This window comes from Oncorhynchus mykiss, chromosome 7 (genome assembly GCF_013265735.2).
Source record: "Oncorhynchus mykiss isolate Arlee chromosome 7, USDA_OmykA_1.1, whole genome shotgun sequence".
In the NCBI taxonomy this organism is placed as follows: Eukaryota; Metazoa; Chordata; class Actinopteri; order Salmoniformes; family Salmonidae; genus Oncorhynchus; species Oncorhynchus mykiss.
In genome coordinates this window covers 39,325,588-39,346,005 of record NC_048571.1, presented here as the reverse complement: position 1 = coordinate 39,346,005, position 20,418 = coordinate 39,325,588, and the positions used below count along the sequence as shown (strand labels likewise).

General features: G+C 42.3%; 1 protein-coding gene across 6 annotated transcripts in view; it reads left to right on the top strand.

Annotated features, from left to right (window-relative positions):
• Positions 1-20,418, top strand: part of LOC110527731 (protein kinase C and casein kinase substrate in neurons protein 1) — a 54,361-nt gene that overhangs the window by 23,522 nt on the left and 10,421 nt on the right. For 5 of the 6 annotated variants that reach the window (XM_021609197.2, XM_021609198.2, XM_036983221.1 and 2 more), the window contains exons 2-3: positions 13,062-13,180; positions 17,952-18,108. In XM_021609197.2, the coding sequence (XP_021464872.2) occupies positions 13,121-13,180; positions 17,952-18,108 (217 nt within the window). In that variant the 5' untranslated portion in view covers positions 13,062-13,120. Of the gene's footprint in view, positions 1-7,004; positions 7,158-13,061; positions 13,181-17,951; positions 18,109-20,418 lie in introns of those variants that run through there. The other variant, XM_036983222.1, reaches the window with a different exon arrangement.

Sequence of the window (20,418 nt, the reverse complement as noted above, 5' to 3'; positions counted from 1 at the left end):
AGGAAATCAAGCTAGCAGTGGCAGCTGTACAGATAACTCCAATGGTAATAATAAATAAATAAATCCAATGGGCTTTGACTTCTCAAACATGACAGAAAGCTAACACAATAATGCCTAAGATAAACTTAGGGGTTGAATTAACACAGAATTCTGCATTTTTCACGCAGGAAAGAAAGATAAAACACATAAGAAATATCTAGTTGCATTTTGTAAACGCAGATCTAAAATGCGTCTTATTGTAATTTCTGCTTCAGTTGCATTCCAATCAGATGAGAGTTCACGATGGGCATTCTATCAACAAACAGCGCTCTGGCTGACATGTAGCTACTTTTCTCCAGTACTTTTCTTGGTGTCGCCAGCCTACTTTCCTCTGGTAAAATACAAGATTAATGTTAAGCACAACATTAGGAAATGTAGCTGTCTATGTTATTTCTATAATAAACATTACAAATAGGATGACAATGCTACGTTTTTGCAAAAAAATATCTTCCTTTTTCATTTTCTTGTGTGGCTGCCGGCCAAATAGTATTGTACTTCTTTTGTCATCTGATGAAAATGAAGCAATTTTCTGCCGAATGTGTTGCACTAATGTTTTTTCTGTGACGTAAAACTACAGTTGCACGCCCCTGATCACTCTATTGAAGCAAAAACACACGGTTAACTTTCAATCTAAAATGCGACCCCTGTCAACACACAGCTGGACTCACCTACTCCCGCTTTCTTCCATTGAGCTATTTACAAACAAACACTTGACTGGCCCCACTTTTCTGTGAAACTAACGTAAGCCTCCTAATGTAAAATAATGTGACAGGTGAAATGAAGAATGTGATCTGCTTTTATTGCAGAAGTTGACTGAAATGTCGATTCAGATTCAAACAACTTTCTGAGATAGAAATCCGTCCTATAGATTCATTCGATGGTTGATCGTGAAAGAGTAGGCTATAGCTAGGCCAAGAAGTCACATTCAAATGGAATGGGGATTGGGGAGAAAAAAAGGAAATTAAGATTTTAAAACAATAAGACAGACAATGGAGTGTCCTCAGCAAAAGGCCCACGATCAACCGACATTGGAAAGGGAAAAAAACACATTAGGCCTTATCTGACATTTTGTGCTACTTTGGTGCTCTCCTCTCTTTCTACAATCTACATTGTTCTCTTGCATTATGTTAATAGCCTAACTACCACATACATTACTGTTCAAAAGTTTGGGGTCACTTAGAAATGTCCTTGTTTTTTGAAAGAAAAGCATTTTTTTTGTTGATTTAAAATAACATAAAATTTATCAGAAATAGTGTAGACATTGTTAGTGATGTAAATGACTGTTGTAGCTGGAAATTGTGTATTTTTAATGGAATATCTACATGGGCGTACAGAGGCCCATTATCAGCAACTATCACTCCTGTGTTCCAATGGCACGTTGTGTTAGCTAATCCAAGATTATAATTTTAAAAGGCTAATTGATCATTAGTAAACCCTTTTGCAATTATGTTAGCACACTTGAAAACTGTTGTTCTGATTAAAGAAGCAATAAAACTGGCCTTTATTTATTTTATTTATTTATTTATTTATGTATTTATTTATTTAACCTTTTATTTAACCAGGTAGGCAAGTTGAGAACAAGTTCTCATTTACAATTGCGACCTAGCCAAGATAAAGCAAAGCAGTTCGCCACATACAACCACACAGAGTTACACATGGAGTAAAACAAACATACAGTCTATAATACAGTAGAAAAATAAGTCTATATACAATGTGAGAAAATGAGGTGAGATAAGGAAGGTAAAGGCAAAAAAAAAGGCCAAGGAAGTAAATACAATATAGCAAGTAAAACGCTGGAATGGTAGATTTGCAGTGGAAGAATGTGCAAGGTGGAGAGAGATAATGGGGTGCAAAGGAGCTAAATAAATAAATAAATACAGTAGGGGGAGAGGTAGTTGTTTGGGCTAAATTATAGATGGGCTATGTAGAGGTGCAGTAATCTGTGAGCTACTCTGACAGCTGGTGCTTAAAGCTAGTGAGGGAGATAAGTGTTTCCAGTTGCAGAGATCTTTGTAGTTCGTTCCAGTCATTGGCAGCAGAGAACTGGAAGGAGAGGCGGCCAAAGGAATAATTGGTTTTGGGGGTGACCAGAGAGATATACCTGCTGGAGCGCATGCTACAGGTGGGTGCTGTAATGGTGACCAGCAAACTGAGATAAGGGGAGACTTTACCTAGCAGGGTCTTGTAGATGACCTGGAGCCAGTGGGTTTGGCGACAAGTATGAAGCGAGGGCCAGCCAACGAGAGCGTACAGGTTGCAATGGTGAGTAGTATATGGGGCTTTGGTGACAAAAAGGATGGCACTTTGATGGACTGCATCCAATTTATTGAGTAGGGTATTGGAGGCTATTTTGTAAATGACATCGCCGAAGTCGAGGATCGGTAGGATGGTCAGTTTTTACAAGGTTATGTTTAGCAGCATGAGTGAAGGATACTTTGTTGCGAAATAGGAAGCCAATTCTAGATTTAACTTTGGATTGGAGGTGTTTGATGTGAGTCTGGAAGGAGAGTTTACAGTCTAAGCAGACACCTAGGTATTTGTAGTTGTCCACATATTCTAAGTCAGAACCGTCCAGAGTAGTGATGTTGGACTGGCGGGCAGGTGCAGGCAGCGATCGTTTGAAGAGCATGCATTTAGTTTTACTTGTATTTAAGAGCAATTGGAGGCCACGGAAGGAGAGTTGAATGGCATTGAAACTCGTCTGGAGGGTTGTTAACACAGTGTCCAAAGAAGGGCCAGAAGTATACAGAATGGTGTCGTCTGCGTAGAGGTGGATCAGAGACTCACCAGCAGCAAGAGCGACATCATTGATGTATACAGAGAAGAGAGTTGGTCCAAGAATTTAACCCTGTGGCACCCCCATAGAGGCTGCCAGAGGCCCGGACAACAGGCCGATTTGACACACTGAACTCTATCAGAGAAGTAGTTGGTGAACCAGGCGAGGCCTTCATTTGAGAAACAAGGCTATCGAGTCTGCCGATGAGGATGTGGTGATTGACAGAGTCGAAAGGCTTGGCCAGGTCAATGAATACGGCTGCACAGTATTGTTTCTTATCGATGGCGGTTAAGATATCGTTTAGCACCTTGAGCGTGGCTGAGGTGCACCCATGACCAGCTCTGAAACCAGATTGCGTAGCGGAGAAGGTATGGTGGGATTCGAAATGGTCGGTAATCTGTTTGTTGACTTGGCTTTCGAAGACCTTAGAAAGGCAGGGTAGGATAGATATAGGTCTGTAGCAGTTTGGGTCAAGAGTGTTCCCCCCTTTGAAGAGGGGGATGACCGCAGCTGCTTTCCAATCTTTGCCTTTTTTAGACTAGTTGAGTATCTGGAGCATCAGCATTGGTGGGTTCGATTACAGGCTCAAAATGGCCAGAAACAAAGACCTTTCTTCTGAAACTCGTTAATTCATTCTTGTTCTGAGAAATGAAGGCTTTTCCATGCGAGAAATTGCCAAGAAACTGAAGATCTCGTACAACGCTGTGTACTACTCCCTTCACAGAAAAGCCTAAACAGTCTCTAACCAGAATAGAAAGAGGAGTGGGAGGCCCCGGTGCACAACTGAGCAAGAGGACAAGTACATTAGAGTGTCAAGTTTGAGACACAGACGCCTCACAAGTCCTCAACTGGAAGCTTCATTAAATAGTACCCACAAAACACCTGTCTCAACCTGCAAAACACCAGACTCTGGGATGCTGGCCTTCAAGGCAGAGTTCCTCTGTCCAGTGTCTGTGTTCTTTTGCCCATCTTAATCTTTTATTTTTATTGGCCAGTCTGAGATATGGCTTTTTCTTTGCAACTCTGCCTAGAAGGCCAGCATCCCGGAGTCGCCGGATAATGTATACCCTGCTAATGACCATAGAAAAAAAGAGTAACAGAAGGCGAAATTAGCACAACGAAGAATTTGTGTTAAGTGCATGGTTGCCGCCATCTTCATGCACCTCAATTGGACATTGATGGTGTGGCCAGAGAGAGCTAGGCCATTACAGCTCCCTTCAGCTCTGTTCAGCTGGGGAGTGAAGTGGGGTGTGCAGAGCATCAGCATAGTATCCCAGGGAGGGACGGGTCAGGGTATCCTGTCATTGTTGGTAGAGACCCGAGCGTGCCAGGGCATTTTAATGGCCGTGTTTTGTTGTAGGAAGGTGTGGTCCGGTTAGTTAGTGTCTGATCGGTTTCTGAGGGCAGGCTGGACTTGATATTAAGTTTCAGAGAGAGAGGGAGGCGGTGTATGTCACAAGGAGGAGTCAGAAGTAAGATGAGGATTATGCACTGGGTATCCAAAACACCTGTGCCTTTCCATGTCATAGACGGACCAGGTGAATCCAGGTGAAAGCTATGATCCCTTATTGATATGACTTGTTAAATCCACTTCATTCAGTGTAGATGAAGGGGAGGAGACAGGCTAAATAATAATTTTTAAGCCTTGAAACAATTGAGACAGATTGTGTGTGTGTGCCATTCAGAGGGTGAATGGGCAACTCGGTGTTAGGAAGGTGTTCCTAATGTTTGGTACACTCAGTGTAGATTAAGTGTTTAGGTTTATAGAGGGAGTGAAATATGCTGGGTATTGTCTTCACACGCTGCATCTGGAGTTTTGTTGTCTCCTTGGATGTCTCTCTGCTACAGTATTCAGAGTGGAAGACGTTGCATAGAAAAGTGAGTGAAACAATGGAACTAAAGCTGATAAAGACTAACCCATACACTCAGCTGGCTCATTGTGATGGACTTTACCATTCTATCTGAGTTTATAATCTAGTATCATGAGTAGGGCCATCTGCGAGCAAATCTGCCGGTTTAGAATATCCTCAGAACCCCAGAAATGATTTGAATAGATAGCATCCCTCCTGACTGAGTCTGGCAGTGTGTGTAGCCTATGGGTAATGATTCAGTCTGGCAGTGTGTGTAGCCTATGGGTAATGATTCAGTCTGGCAGTGTGTGTAGCCTATGGGTAATGATTCAGTCTGGCAGTGTGTGTAGCCTATGGGTAATGATTTAGTCTGGCAGTGTGTGTAGCCTATGGGTAATGATTCAGTCTGGCAGTGTGTGTAGCCTATGGGTAATGAGTCAGTCTGTCAGTGTGTGTGTACTGTATGGTAAATTATATGGGATGAGTTGGAATTGAAGGGCCCTGGCTGAGGCCTCCAGGTACATAGGGTTGGTCATCGCTCCTATCTGTTTACACAGTATGGCTGAATAATTGATGATATCTTCTGTCTCTATATAATGAGCAGGAATCTGATGAGAGCAGCAGGACGCAGCGTCTCCTGCAAGGCCGGCTCCAGGTATAAGCGACACAAGTGGTCGCTTAGGACCCCAATTTATGATGGAGAGTTAGAATAGTAGAATATACAAGGTGCAAGTTAGACATCTGGTTGGGCATCAGCAATTTTCCCTTGTTATGGCAGTCACAAACAGTCACTCAATTAGCCATGTCAGCTCACAATTTTTTAGCCAGTTATCTAAACTAGGAGTCATATGTAGAATATGTAGATTTTCAGAAAGTTAGCTTCAAAACTGAAAAAAATTGTCTCTCCACCCCTTGACAAAATGTGTAGAATAGCACAACATTTGCTGTAAAACTGGAGAAAAAAAGACCTTTGCCCAATGGCAAAATTTGTAGAATTGCATGACATTTGTTATAAATTGCAACGTGTGTGTGTGCGTGCATGCATGCCTTTTCTTTGGCAATTGAGCCCACAAGACCTACACTTGCACTCCCATTGGGTGCATTGCATTGAAATAGCTTCCTTGCCTCCTCTGTCAGACTGAAAACATCTTGTGGTTGTCAGTGTAATAATATTCCATGTGTCAGACTTCTGCTTCGCTGAACACTGTTTTAGAAGCTGTCAGCAACCTTTCACACATATGCTTTGGTCTTTGAGTACTGTATCCTGTTACAGATTTGGACGAAGTCATCAGGTACTGACTGACAAAGCTATTTTTTCAGATTTTTTTTTTTTGTCTTTTGATGTTGTTTACAAAGTGACATAAGTGAATGACGACATGTGTCTCTCTCATTTCTTACCCTGAGGAGAAACGTTTTATATTATGATGCCTTTTGGTTTTTCCATTACCTTGGAATGTATTACTGTTAATGTTATGTTATAAGTTGTTATAACGCAATCTGAACTGGCTAATGCAGTCGCCATATGAACTAGCCCAATGTGTCAGGAATGGACGAAAACCTTTTCTACAGATGACGGTTTACAGCCATTCAGAGTAGCTCTTCGGGAGGTGGAATACAACGCACTAACCACTGGCCTAAAGAATATGAGTAGTGTTGATCCTGCTTTTTGTTTGGAAAAAAAGCTTTTTGAACAGAATAAGATTACATTTGGACTTTAAATGACCCAATATACCTTTTATTGATATCAATTTGCAGTTATCAGTATTGGGAAGTGTTGTTTCCTGAATATTTCCTCTACCTGACTTTCCAGTGCAGTGGTTTTATAGTGCCCTCACTCCTTCATCTATCTGTATGTCTGCTTCTCTGTTCACTCCTCACTGCGTCTCACTCTCTCCCCTAACCATGATGTCACCCTACATCTCCACTATGCATCTGAGTCTCTCTTCTTCACACTATATTTCTTTACCTCCATTTTCCCTGTCTCTCCCACCTCTTTAACCCTAACTGTCTCTGGTCCTACCAATCACTGCGACCCTGTGCCCTCATGATGCCATGGTTAGTATGTCCCGGCCATAAACCCCCCCCCCCCCCCCCCCCCCCCCCCCCCTCTCTTCTCCTCATCCCTCCTTCTGCCTCCCTCTCTCCCACTCTCTGTCTCTTTACCCTCCCTCTCTGTCTGAACCATTCAAGCACAACACCAGAGGATTATCCCCCAATTATTGAGAAACACTCACACTCACACGCTCTCACTCACTCTCTCTCTCACATACACACACACACACACACGCACACGCACGCACGCACGCAAACACACACACACATCGGTTGCCTGTTTGTGGTGTGATAATGCTTGCTCAGCTCTCTGAGAAAATGGGTCTCTGAGCTGAACAAAAACAAAGGGGCGAGAAGAGAGAGAGGAGTGGAGCCCACGTGCCTCAGAGCTGTATCTGTAGCTAGCCGTCACGTCTCGCCTTGCTGATGGGGGAATGGGGGTAAGGCTTTTGTTGGTATGACGGAGTAGAGGGAGGGAGGGAGGGAGGCTGCCTGCATTCTCCATAATTTTGGGTGCATTCATTTGTCTTGGCTACAGCCTAGAGTGGTTTCTCACTCTGGTTAATGCAGTCGGTTGATGGGCTGGTGTGTTTGAGGTTGAAATGTCTGTGTGTGTATATTTGGTTGTGTGTGTGGAGATGGAGAGATGGAGGTGCATGGTGTGCTTAGTTTACGAGTATTAGTGAAATGGGTTGTGATCTTCTTCGTGGTGTTGCAGGGGGATGTAGAGAACTTCATGTTCCTTTCGATGGTGAATTTGATGAATCAGAATGAATGGGTTTTTACTGCTTTTCTTTTTGTGCGTAACAGTATAGGTGGACTACGTGTTATTTTGTGCAAAAGACTAGTAGGCCCTAATGTATTTCAATTTTAGTTGATTTCAAATATTGATTTCTGTACATATTACAATGGTTTATGACAGACATCATTTAGAAATGTGCTGTCTGTTGAAAAACTCTCTCTCAATCTTATTAAGTGCGTTCAGGTGTGTTGGCCGTGCACACTAATTGACCACACTGGATGTGTGTGTGTGTCCTACCATCTAGCCTTGTTCCTAGAGAAGGCTGTCCTACATTAGAACAAAATCCTCCTCTTGTGGTTTGATGGATTAAACAACTGTAGTGCACATCCAGCTCGCATACTTTCCCATGCAGTCAAAGCCCCGTTTTCAACCAAAGCCGTTCTGCTCATGTTTTGTCGGGGAGAAACAGAATTTTGGAGTATTTATCACTCTTTCTCTTGCTCAATTTCCCTCTTTCCTTCTTCCATTACCAAAAATATTCTTCCACCCATTGGTTTAGGACTGCTGGGTGACCCAAATACAATGTAGTGCCTCCTCCTCCTCCTGACCACCACACTAAAGTGGAGCCCTCTTATTGTTTTCAACATGTCTCTCTCTCACAGCGTTGCTGGGCCTCAGTCCTCAGGAATGGAATAGTTTCTATATATATATATATATATATATATACAGGGCTGAAGATGTGTTATTGCCCACTGCAGGGCAATAGAGAGACAATGCTGTGGCTGCTTTATTGTATGCCTGACTGTCTCTCATGGACACTCCCCTAGCCAGGATTGGTGTTAGCGCTGTGAGGCTCTTGGATAGGAGGGACCTGCCTGAGAAAGAGAACGGTCTAATCCAATGTATCAGAAATCAACAAAGATCCATTGACAGAAAGGAAGGCTTGTGAGGTCTGATGGAGGTATGTATCACGGCTAAGACCCATGATGCAGACACAGGAGGTGGATAGTACGAGTCTCAGAGTTTATTACAGTACAAGGGGCAGGCAAAAGGTAGGTCAAGGCAGGCAAGGAATACAAATCCAAATCCGAGTCAGGCAGGTACAGGACGGCAGGCAGGATCAGGACAGGCAGGATCAGGGTCAGGACAGGCAGAAAGGTCAGAACTGGGAAGACTAGGTTAACCGAAAATCCAAGCACAGGTAACGCGGAAACGCGCTGGTAGGACTTGACCGGACAAGACACACTGGAAACAGACAAACAGAAAACGCAGGTATAAATACACATGAGGTAATGGGAGACACCTGGTGGGGGTTGGAGACAATCACAAGACAGGTGAAACAGATCAGGGTGTGACAGCATGAAACTATTAAGTGTTGGAAGCCATACAGAGCTACAGATCTTTGTTCCAATCCACAGTGACTCACCATCTTGTCTCCAACCCCACTCTCAACTCACTCTCAGTGTGCTCCCTTCTCCCTTGAGCGTGGGCTTGTTTCCCATCTAATGTGATGCTGTATGGCAGGCAGCTCTGTGTTCCACCAAACAGAAGTAGGCGCTCGTCACGCACTGTCTCTATAACTCAACCAAGGCTCAGCTCTCTCCGGTGGGACTGAACAGATTCTGTTGCTATTAACCTCGCCTGCAAGGGTTACACAGCGGTAGTAGTGAAGACACACAACTGGGAACGAGACTAGATGTGTGTGTGTGTGTGTGCGTGCGTGCACAAGGCCTTCTCCGGTGAGATTGCAGGGTGGATGGGGTGGGGGGGTTGCAGTATCGGTTGTGAAAGAAACATCCTGTTGCTCTTGGAGTACAATCTGTAAGTTGTAGGCTCTACTGCCATAAACATTACAGAATATGAGATTTGCCTTGATTAAGGACTTGAACCAACCAGCAACCCTGTGGCCTCTAGACCTCAACAGCAATGTCTCTCATTAGTGGAAAGCATTTTCCCTACTAGCATGTTAGCCTTTCTACTAAGCACTATGTTAATAGTAGAGGCACTGCTGTTCAATAATAACTATTATTTTGTTCTGAAGCTAATTATTCCTGAGGTGTTTTTATTAAGGTTTTGAGAAACAGGAACAGTATCTAGCTGGCTCTAGAACCAGCAACCTTTTGGTTACTGGCCCAACACTCTTAAACGCTAGGCTACCTGCCTGGCAGACAGACTGAGAGTGTTGAGAATCAGACATGCAGACAGACAGACAGTGACCCCTAAAACTCCCTTGACGGGGCTCGTGGACAGATAGGCAGGCAGACAGACAGACGGATGGACACAGGCAGGCAGGCAGGCAGACAGACAGAGAGGGATACAGACAGATATACAGTAACAGACTCCTTAATCTGAAAAAAAGTGAGTGGACAGCATGCAATTATGTTATTAATTACCCAGTTAGCACATAATGTTCTGAGAACGCTAGGTTTTTTTTATAGCTTGGTGGGAGCGTGGTTGTACTATGGTTATTTTGCGTACGACCTTCCCACAACTGTCTGGGAATGGTGCAGGATAGTTACTTAGATATTCAGCAATTTATTTAGAAATCCAGGTATTTTCAAAGGGTTCACATACTTTTTCTTGCCACTGTACATTCTGTTCTCAGCATCCAATAAAACTCTCTCTCCTTAATCTTATTAAGTGCGTTCAGGTGTGTTGGCCGTGCACACTAATTGGCCACACTGGATCTTAATGAGTGATTGATTCCTTTTGAAATGGGGTCTGAATAGAATCAAATGAACAACTTTGTATGCATAAAATAAACATGGCAATCAAGCTCCATCCTGGTGACACAGTGTACTAATTCCATGGATAGAGAACAAAAGATCATAGGTACAGCCACAATAAAAAAATAAATGTGTTGGCATGATGTGGCATGGTTAATGCCTAAGCAAATTAATTCCCATGTGTACTATCTGTGCTTGGTGTTCAAAACAGTTAACCCAAACTAAGCTAGCAGTGTTATTAAAAGTCTTATTGAAACATTAAAATTACATCAAATCAAATTGTATTAGTCACATGTGCCGAATACAACAGGTAGACCTTACAGTGAAATGCTTACTTACGAGCCCCTAACCAACAATGCAGTATTAAAAAATATATAGATTCGAATAAGAAATAAAAGTAAGAAGTAATTAAAGAGCAGCAGTAAAATAACAATAGCGAGACTATATACAGGGGGGTACCGTTACTGAGTCAATGTGCGGGGGCACCGGTTAGATGAGGTAATATGTACATGTAGGTAGAGTTATTAAAGTGTCAATGCATAGATGATAACAACAGAGAGTAGCAGTGGTGTAAAAGAGTGTGTGTGTGTGTGTGTGGGGGGGGGGGGGTTTGGTTAGGTGTTCAGGAGTCTTATGGCTTGGGGGTAGAAGCCTCTTGGACCTAGACTTGGTGCTCCAGTACCGCTTGCCGAGCGGTAGCAGAGAGAACAGTCTGGGGTGGCTGGAGTCCTTGACAATTTTTAGGGCCTTCCTCTGTCACCGCCTGGCATAAATCTGGATGGCAGAAATCTTGGCCCCAGTGATGTACTGGGCCGTACGCACTACCCTCTGTAGTGCCTTGCGGTCGGTGGCCGAGCAGTTGCCATACCAGGCGGTGATGCTCTCAATATTGTAGATGTAGAACCTTTTGAGGATCTGAGGACCCATTCAGTCTCCTGAGGGGGAATAGGTTTTGCTGTGCTCTTTTCACGACTGTCTTGATGTGCTTGGACCATGTTAGTTTGTTGGTGATGTGGACACCAAGGAACTTGAAGCTGTCGACCTGCTCCACTGTAGCCCCGTCGATGAGAATGGGGGCGTGCTCGGTCCTCTTTTTCCTGTAGTCCACAATCCTCTCCTTTGTTTTGATCACATTGTGGGAGAGGTTGTTGTCCTGGCACCACACGGCCAGGTCTCTGACCTCCTCCCTATAGGCTGTCTGGTCATTGTCGGTGATCAGGCCTACCACTGTTGTGTCATCTGCAAACTTAATGATGGTGTTGGAGTCGTGCTTGGCCGTGAAGTCATGAGTGAACATGGAGTACAGGAGAGGACTGAGCACGCACCCCTGAGGGGCCCCTGTGTTGAGGATCAGCGTGGCGAATGTGTTGTTACCTACCCTTACCACCTCGGGGCGGCCCGTCAGGAAGTCCAGGATCCAGTTGCGGAGTGAGGTGTTTAGTCCCAGGGTCCTTAGCTTATTGATGAGCTTTGAGGTTACTATGGTGAGTGGTAGTCAATGAATAGCATTCTCACATAGGTGTTCCTTTTGTCCAGGTGGGAAAGGGCAGTGTGGAGTGCAATAGAGATTGCATCGTCTGTGGATCAGTTGGGATAATGGTGTTGATGTGAGCCATGACCAGCCTTTCAAAGCACTTCATGGCTACAGACGTGAGTGCTACGGGTCTGTAGTCATTTAGGAAGGTTATCTTAGTGTTGTTGGGCACAGGCATTATGGTGGTCTGCTTAAAACAGGTTGGTATTACAGACTCGGACAGGGAGAGGATGAAAATGTCAGTGAAGACACTTGCCAGTTGGGCAGCGCATGCTCGCAGTACACGTTCTGGTAATCCGTCTGGCCCAGCGGCCTTGTGAATGTTGATCTGTTTAAAGGTCTTACTCACATTCGCTGCAGAGAGCTTGATCACACAGTCTTCTGGAATAGTTGGTGCTCTCATACATTTTTCAGTGTTATTTGCCTCGAAGCGAGCATAGAAGTAGTTTGGCTCGTCTGGTAGGCTCGTGTCACTGTCAGCTCTCTGCTGTGCTTCCCTTTATAGTCTGTAATGGTTTGCAAGCCCTGCCACATCCGACGAGCTTCAGAGCCAGTGTAGTACAATTCGATCTTAGTCCGTATTGATGTTTAATACTTTCAAATAACCTATAATTTCCTTTCTCAGAACGTTAATTAAACTTCACAGGAAAACTTTCAAGGAACCTCAGTAAAATGGTCTCAGAACCTCCCTGCAACCTAAACATTTTTGTTCCCAGAACAGGCAACATTTTCACTTCCGTTTTCAGAACATTTAAAAAACGTTCAGTTCCACCTGTCAGGAAACGTATGGCTTCATTCCCTGAACCAATGGGAAACCAAAAACATACGTTCCCACAACTTCCAAGGAACCAAATGTGCTAGCTGGGTACAGTTGACTCCTCCATAATGCAAGGGGCCACATCAGGGATTCCTTTATTAACAGACAAACAGTGCTTTATTAACAGATAAATCAACTGTGTCTTGGCACAATGTCTGTGTACATTCTCAGGATGAGCAACTTGATCACTTTCTTAATACTACCTCCTGTATTTGAAACTGGTAGCTTGCCTACTGTATATCTGAATTTGAAGGGACTGAGCGAGGACAGTGACTGAATAAAACTGTTGTTTTCTGTTGCTCTTCTGTCATTAGTTCTTTCACATCTTCTACATCTGAATAACATGTCATGATATTGTGAAAGAAAGGGAACATTATATTCACATGGACCACTTAAATAGTTGGTTTTCAATTCCCACACGCAATCTCTGAAATGGCCTCTTTGCATATTTTTTGTAGTTTGGATAAAAGCAACTGATCACCATTGTATTGCTATTATTGACGATCCTCTCTCTCCTCCCCTCAGTGCATGACGACCGTGACTCTGCTGCAGCCTCCCAGAACCTCCTCAAGCCCTCTAGGATCATGTCGGGCATCTACGATGAGTCCGCCAGCCAGGAGGATGGCACAGACAGCTTCTGGGAGGTGAGAACAGACCACAACTGTTTGCCTACAGAGATACATTCATATAAAGTCAAACAGGCATCCCTTTAAGTGGAACTGGGATTTGGACCAGTAACCAAGGTGTCCACGCTCTGCATCACCCTCCTATGGCTTTGCGGCAGAGCTGGCAGCGTGACAGGCCGCTGACTAGGACTGTGGTTGTAGAGGGATTGTGTGTGTGTGTGTGTGTGTGTGTGTGTGTGTGTGTGTGTGTGTGATACAGTATCCCACTCTAGGGACTACTGCTGCTGTAGATTACACGTTTGACAGGTGACCGGAACGTCAGTATGACGTCGTTATATGAAGTCTTATTCTGGTAGCAAGCTAGTTGAAAAATTGAAGTATTTTTACTGACCAGAATTACATATTTTTTTGACCCGCCATACAACCAGTTGGTCATAATTGTAATCTGTATCTGACTAGCTGGTCATAAATCATAAATGTGGATATTGAAAAGATTGTTCATTACATTTATATTTGTTTCCATAGGCACCAATAAAGTTTAAATCTAAAACATATTCTTACTGTTAAAATCGATCAAGCATTGGCAAAAACAAATCTACAACATTTATTTTTTTATTTTTTACATCTGCATAAAGTCCAGGACAGATCAAAATTTACTGGCGGGGAGGGGCTGGTCCAACTCAAGGTGTCATAAAAATAAAATGCACCACCCTCTTCAAAGTTAAAAATATTTTCACATGATTGTAACACCCTCCCCCTTCATAGAATTAATTCAAAATAATGTTTATGACCACAAATAACAATAACTGTAGCGACCCTGTGTTTATAAACGTGGATATCGACTTCGCCACTTCAGCATGCTTTTGTGGCACAGTCAATTCTACGTAAGGCTACAGGCCAGAAGGTTGAGGGTTCACCACAGACCACCACAGACAAGCTCACTCTTCCTGCCTGTTTCGTTACACTATGATCAGAGCCGGATGCAGACAATGATCAGCTAGGGGTGAAATCGGATTGTCAACATTTTGATGCTATCTTTTCCGAATGTCATTAAATTTTTGGTGTTTTGTGACAGATGTCGCTTTCCATTCATCAATTGGCCGCTGCACAATTTGAATTGATTGGTTGATTTTATTTGTCAGTTAAAAAATACATACAGTGGGGCAAAAAAGTATTTAGTCAGCCACCAATTGTGCAAGTTCTCCCACTTAAAAAGATGAGAGAGGCCTGTAATTTTCATCATAGGGACCCTTCAACTATGACAGACAAAATTAACAAAAAAATCCAGAAAATCACATTGTAGGATTTTTTATGAATTTATTTGCAAATTATGGTGGAAAATAAGTGTTTGGTCAATAACAAAAGTTTATCTCAATACTTTGTTATATACCCTTTGTTGGCAATGACAGAGGTCATACACATACTTTGCATTCTCCTCCACCATGGCGATCAGGGGCATATTTTAGGACTTTCCAGAGGGCCTGCAACACATCAACCTCCTGAGTTTTCTGGCTTTTCATGACACTTTCTCTAAGCATAATTTTTTTTTACAAAAAATAAACGTTTGGCATAATGTGGGTATGCAGGACACAACAGAACAGTAACGCACCGTAAAATATTCTTACGAGAATCTACCAAAAAAATGTAATTGTCTATGTCAAATGTCTTAACAGCTCACATTTACTTACCAACTACAATGGAACACACGAGTGGTAGCGAAGGCATGTTCGCTCCTCTGTCCCTTCATATTGAAGTGGGTCATTAATTCATTGGTCATCACTCTGAAACATTTTATAAAAGAGAATATCAACATTAGACAGGAGTTAGATAATGACAGTATTTTACTCATCCCTAAATGGTAAAGTTATGCTTGATAAAATAACTTTTTAGAAACACGCCGTCCCATAATCCTGTGGACATTGTCTCAGACAAGAGGTTCCCCCAATTGAGAACAGCTTGGCAGTCTTAAAAAAAAGAAAGGTAAATGCAAAAAATGGAAGTATGCGTAAAGAGACAATCCAATACTATATATTTCAAAAGCTGTGTTTGTCATATCACTCCTGCCACAAACATAGAAATGGGTGTAATTGGCAAAGCTATTCCTCTTATCTGCATTCTGCACACTTGTTTGCGTATTGCTTTATTAATTTCACATGTATATACTGTATTCTATTATACAGTGTCTTAGTCAAATGCCACTCCGACATCGCTCATCCTAATATTTCTATATTTCTTAATTCCATTATTTTACTTTTAGATGTGTGTGTATTGTTGTGTATTGCTAGATATTACTGTACTGTTGGGAACACAAGCATTTCGCTACACCCGCCATAACATTCTTCTTGCGCTTCATCAGCTGAATAGCATGTACCTCTTGGGGAATCCAGTCTCCGTGAGACCTGACGCAAAGGAAGGGGTGGTTCTGCTCACTCCTTTCCATGGGATGTGGCAGAATAGGTCCCTGCTAACTGAGTGGGTGGCCAAGCACTGCTGTAGAGGCCACGGGAGAATCTCAATTTCATACTCTTTGCGTCCTCTCCCCTCACTTCCTTCTCAAAACCCATTGGATGAGAAGGACAGAGGAGCGAGGTGTATGCAATTGAGATTCTCCCCTCGCATCAGGTCATTGACATGTTTCAGGAGCTATAAAAACAGACTAATCATAATTAACCATTACCTAAGGTCTTCACTAAGTTAGACTTAGAATAGCAAGTACATTGACTATGTTGCCCCTCAGCAATCTTGCAGTCAGACAGACAGACGTAGAGAGAGAGACAGCAAAACATAGACTGTTTACATTTCTCAGTCAGCAGACTGGATAACTAATGTACTCCTTCCCTTTGTTCCCTCCTCCATCCTTCCTTCCAAGCTAGAAGATTCCTGTTTTAAAAAAATAATCAGGAAATGAAATAGGCAGTTGACAGGTGTATTGTTAGAATTAGTGGGGATAGGCAAAATGTATTTGTATTGTCAAATACAAATACAAAATTCACAAAAATATCTGATGAATGAAGAAAAACTTCACATCCACATTGGGGGTACACGTTTCAATAATTAGTTTAGCTTATGTCTCACACACAATCAATGTTTCCTATATGTGTATTCATTAACCATCTCTCTCCCACACACACACAGCTAGCATGACAAAATGTTGACATGACAATATTCACACACACACACACACACATACACACAATTACTGTCACTAACTAAACAGATATCAAAAAGCTAGCTAGGTACAACCAATGCCTACAACAGGTACAAATGTAAATGTACATGGACGTACATGGATGTACATGGATGTACATAGCCAGAGAGCTAACGTTAGCTAGCTATAAAATCTGTCAGCAGTTTCCTTGATGTTCTTCTCCCCAACAAACCACTGCTTTACTTACAAAAGTAAAACAAGAATGCAGGAGAACAGGGACCACCATTTAGCAGATTAGAGATCTATTGCTGCACGCAAGGCACAGATTCCAATCCAAGTTTTATGCCTACCTCCTTATTTAGCTACTGAAATATGCCTACCTCCTTATTTAGCTACTGAAATATGCCTACCTCCGTATTTAGCTACTGAAATATGCCTACCTCCTTATTTAGCTACTGAAATATGCCTACCTCCTTATTTAGCTACTGAAATATGCCTACCTCCTTATTTAGCTACTGAAATATGCCTACCTCCTTATTTAGCTACTGAAAAATGCCTACCTCCTTATTTAGCTACTGAAATATGCCTACCTCCTTATTTAGCTACTGAAATATGCCTACCTCCTTATTTAGCTACTAAAATGAAAATACAACTACTGCACACATTATGTTAATTGCTTAAAAGCTTTAAGGGAAAATATAATAGTCATATTTTCAAGGTCAAATTCAGGTGCAGTAATATGACTAATTATTGATTTAAAAAAAAGGGGGTTTTGTAAACCCTGGTAAATTGTAATAGGATAATGAAATAAAATGCATAGGCCTATGTGTTATTTGTTCAACCCTGAAAATAAATGTAGTTAGTCATAATTGAACATCAAAATTGCATTCAGTTGAACAGAAGAAAATGTGTAGCACAATAAACCGTGTAATTGGCTAACACAGACAAAATATTACCGTTAGAAGCCAACACACACAGTAAGCAACCAGATGCCATTAATAAAACAACCATGATTTCATTGTACCACAGTTTTACTGCATTTTAACGGCAGTGCATTGTTGTAAGGGTAGCCTGTATTATTGTGCACTTTTATCTTACATGCTGATTGCATAAGAACAAACGTTATGGAAGTGAATGTGCACTTTTCAATTAGGTGGACAGCAACTACAAAAAACCCTACAATGGCCTGTAGTAAAAGCAAAAGCATTCATACCATCAGAGATTCTCTAAATTAGGGACCATCTCTGACAGCTTTAGGACCGCAGAGACTGTCACACAGTTTAGCTTTTAATGAGCTAGCAAATTCGATAGAGGTTAAATATATCACATTTCTTTTTTTCTTTTTTTCAATTTGTATTTCATCCCCTGCTGAATAAAAAACTCAAATGGCCCTACTCCTGAAAAAGTGAATCGGGCTGGATGAGCTGAAATGGACTCGGCCCGAGTACCATTAGCCAGAGCCCAGAGTAATATGATTCTGCCGGACTCGGGAAGAGCTCTGCCCGCATGAAGCCCTCCGAGTCCGAGTCCATGCCAAATACTGTACAGCCAATGTAGATACCGGAATTACCATAAATTAGCTTTTAAGGTGGAATGTGTTGAATGCAATTGAAATGCCTCTCATTCTGGTGCCTATGAAAGGTGGGGAACTACAAGCGTGCTGTGAAGCGGATTGATGACGGCCACAGGCTCTGCAATGACCTGATGAACTGTATACAAGAGCGTGCCAAAATTGAGAAGGCCTACAGCCAGCAGCTGACCGACTGGTCCAAGAGATGGAGACAGCTGGTGGATAAAGGTACGAGGGGAGGGAGGGGGAAGACACAAACCCAGCAGCTCACAATGCTTTGGAGAGTTACTGCCACATGTTGGTGCCCAGTTAGCAAAAAAAAAAAGGCGTCGAAAAGACGTATTTTCCAGACGTTGAAGTTATGTTCATTTTAGGTTCAGAATAAAAGGTCAAAATAAACACATTTTCTGGATGTTGAAAATACTTATTTTCCGGACGTTGAAATTTTCGGTTCTGAATGAAAGTTGAAAAAACATAATTTACAGACATTGAAAATACCTGTTTTTGGTAATTGGTTCTGTCTAATTTCAACTGCACATATTGTACATGCTCAATGAAGTAAGAATTATATCACAATAATAATCACAATTCTAATCCATTTAATCTCGTAAAGAGGAGCCGACATTTAGCAGACAAGATTTGCTTAGAATTCCATGGCATTATTTTATATAATTTTATAGTATGAAGAATACAATTAAACAAAGCTGAATAAAATACGAAGGATATTTTCTCCAAACAATTTAAGGGAGTGTGCCCATGCCGCTATTCTGTGTTGAGTGGTTAACAAAGAAATACAGTGCCTTGCGAAAGTATTCGGCCCCATTGAACTTTGCGACCTTTTGCCACATTTCAGGCTTCAAACATAAAGATATAAAACTGTATTTTTTTGTGAAGAATCAACAACAAGTGGGACACAATCATGAAGTGGAACGACATTTATTGGATATTTCAAACTTTTTTAACAAATCAAAAACTGAAAAATTGGGCGTGCAAAATTATTCAGCCCCTTTACTTTCAGTGCAGCAAACTCTCTCCAGAAGTTCAGTGAGGATCTCTGAATGATCCAATGTTGACCTAAATGACTAATGATGATAAATACAATCCACCTGTGTGTAATCAAGTCTCCGTATAAATGCACCTGCACTGTGATAGTCTCAGAGGTCTGTTAAAATTGAACTTTTTAGCAACAGTGCAAAACGTTATGTTTGGCGTAAAAGCAACACAGCTCATCACCCTGAACACACCATCCCCACTGTCAAACATGGTGGTGGCAGCATCATGGTTTCGGCCTGCTTTTCTTCAGCAGGGACAGGGAAGATGGTTAAAATTGATGGGAAGATGGATGGAGCCAAATACAGGACCATTCTAGAAGAATGATGAAGTCTGCAAAAGACCTGATGAAGTCTGCAAAAGACCTGAGACTGGGACGGAGATTTGTCTTCCAACAAGACAATGATCCAAAACATAAAGCAAAATCTACAATGGAATGGTTCAAAAATAAACATATCCAGGTGTTAGAATGGCCAAGTCAAAGTCCAGACCTGAATCCAATCGAGAATCTGTGGAAAGAACTGAAAACTGCTGTTCACAAATTCTCTCCATCCAACTTCACTGAACTCGAGCTGTTTTGCAAGGAGGAATGGGAATCTCGATGTGCAAAACTGATAGAGACATACCCCAAGCGACTTACAGCTGTAATCGCAGCAAAAGGTGGCGCTACAAAGTATTAACTTAAGGGGGCTGAATAATTTTGCACGCCCAATTTTTGAAAGAAGAAGAAGAATGGCAAGAATCGTACACCTTGTACAATCCATTCCGCGAAGAATTCAGGCTGCTCTGCAGGCAAAGGGTGTCCGACCCAGTACTAAATGGGTATACCTAATAACCTGGCCACTGAGTGTATGTAAACATTACTCACTCACACACTACTGCCCGACTTTGCTTTTATATGGCTATTTTGCTTGGAATTCTGACTTTGTTTTCTCAGGATGTTGGTTCAATAATTTCCTACGACCGACAACATTTCTGGATCATGAATCGAAAGCTACACACTTATCTGTCAGCCTCCCTGATCTGGAATAATACATTCACTCCTTTGTTCCCTGCACAGCAGGCTTACTTGTTGCTGCTGACAAGGATGACTGAAAGCAGCTCCGGCGATGAAGAAGAGGAAGAAAAGGGGGATCTCAAAGCTCAGCAGAAAAGACGTGCTACACGGTCTCCTCCTCCTAGTATCTTGATGGCATATGTCCAATCACTGGAAAATAAAAGTTGTGAACTCAGAGCAAGGCTTCAATCGCAGAGGGACATCAGGGAATGCTGTGTTTTTGTTTTTTACAGAGGCATGGGTTATAGACGATACACTTGACTCTGCTAATCAACCAGACGCCATTTCCATTTTCCGTATGGATCAAATGGCGACTTCAGGTAAGCCTCCCGAGTGGCGCAGCGGCCTAAGGCACTGCATCTCAGTGCTAGAGGCGTCACTAAAGATACCCTGGTTCAAATCCAGGCTGTATCACATCCGGCCGTGATTAG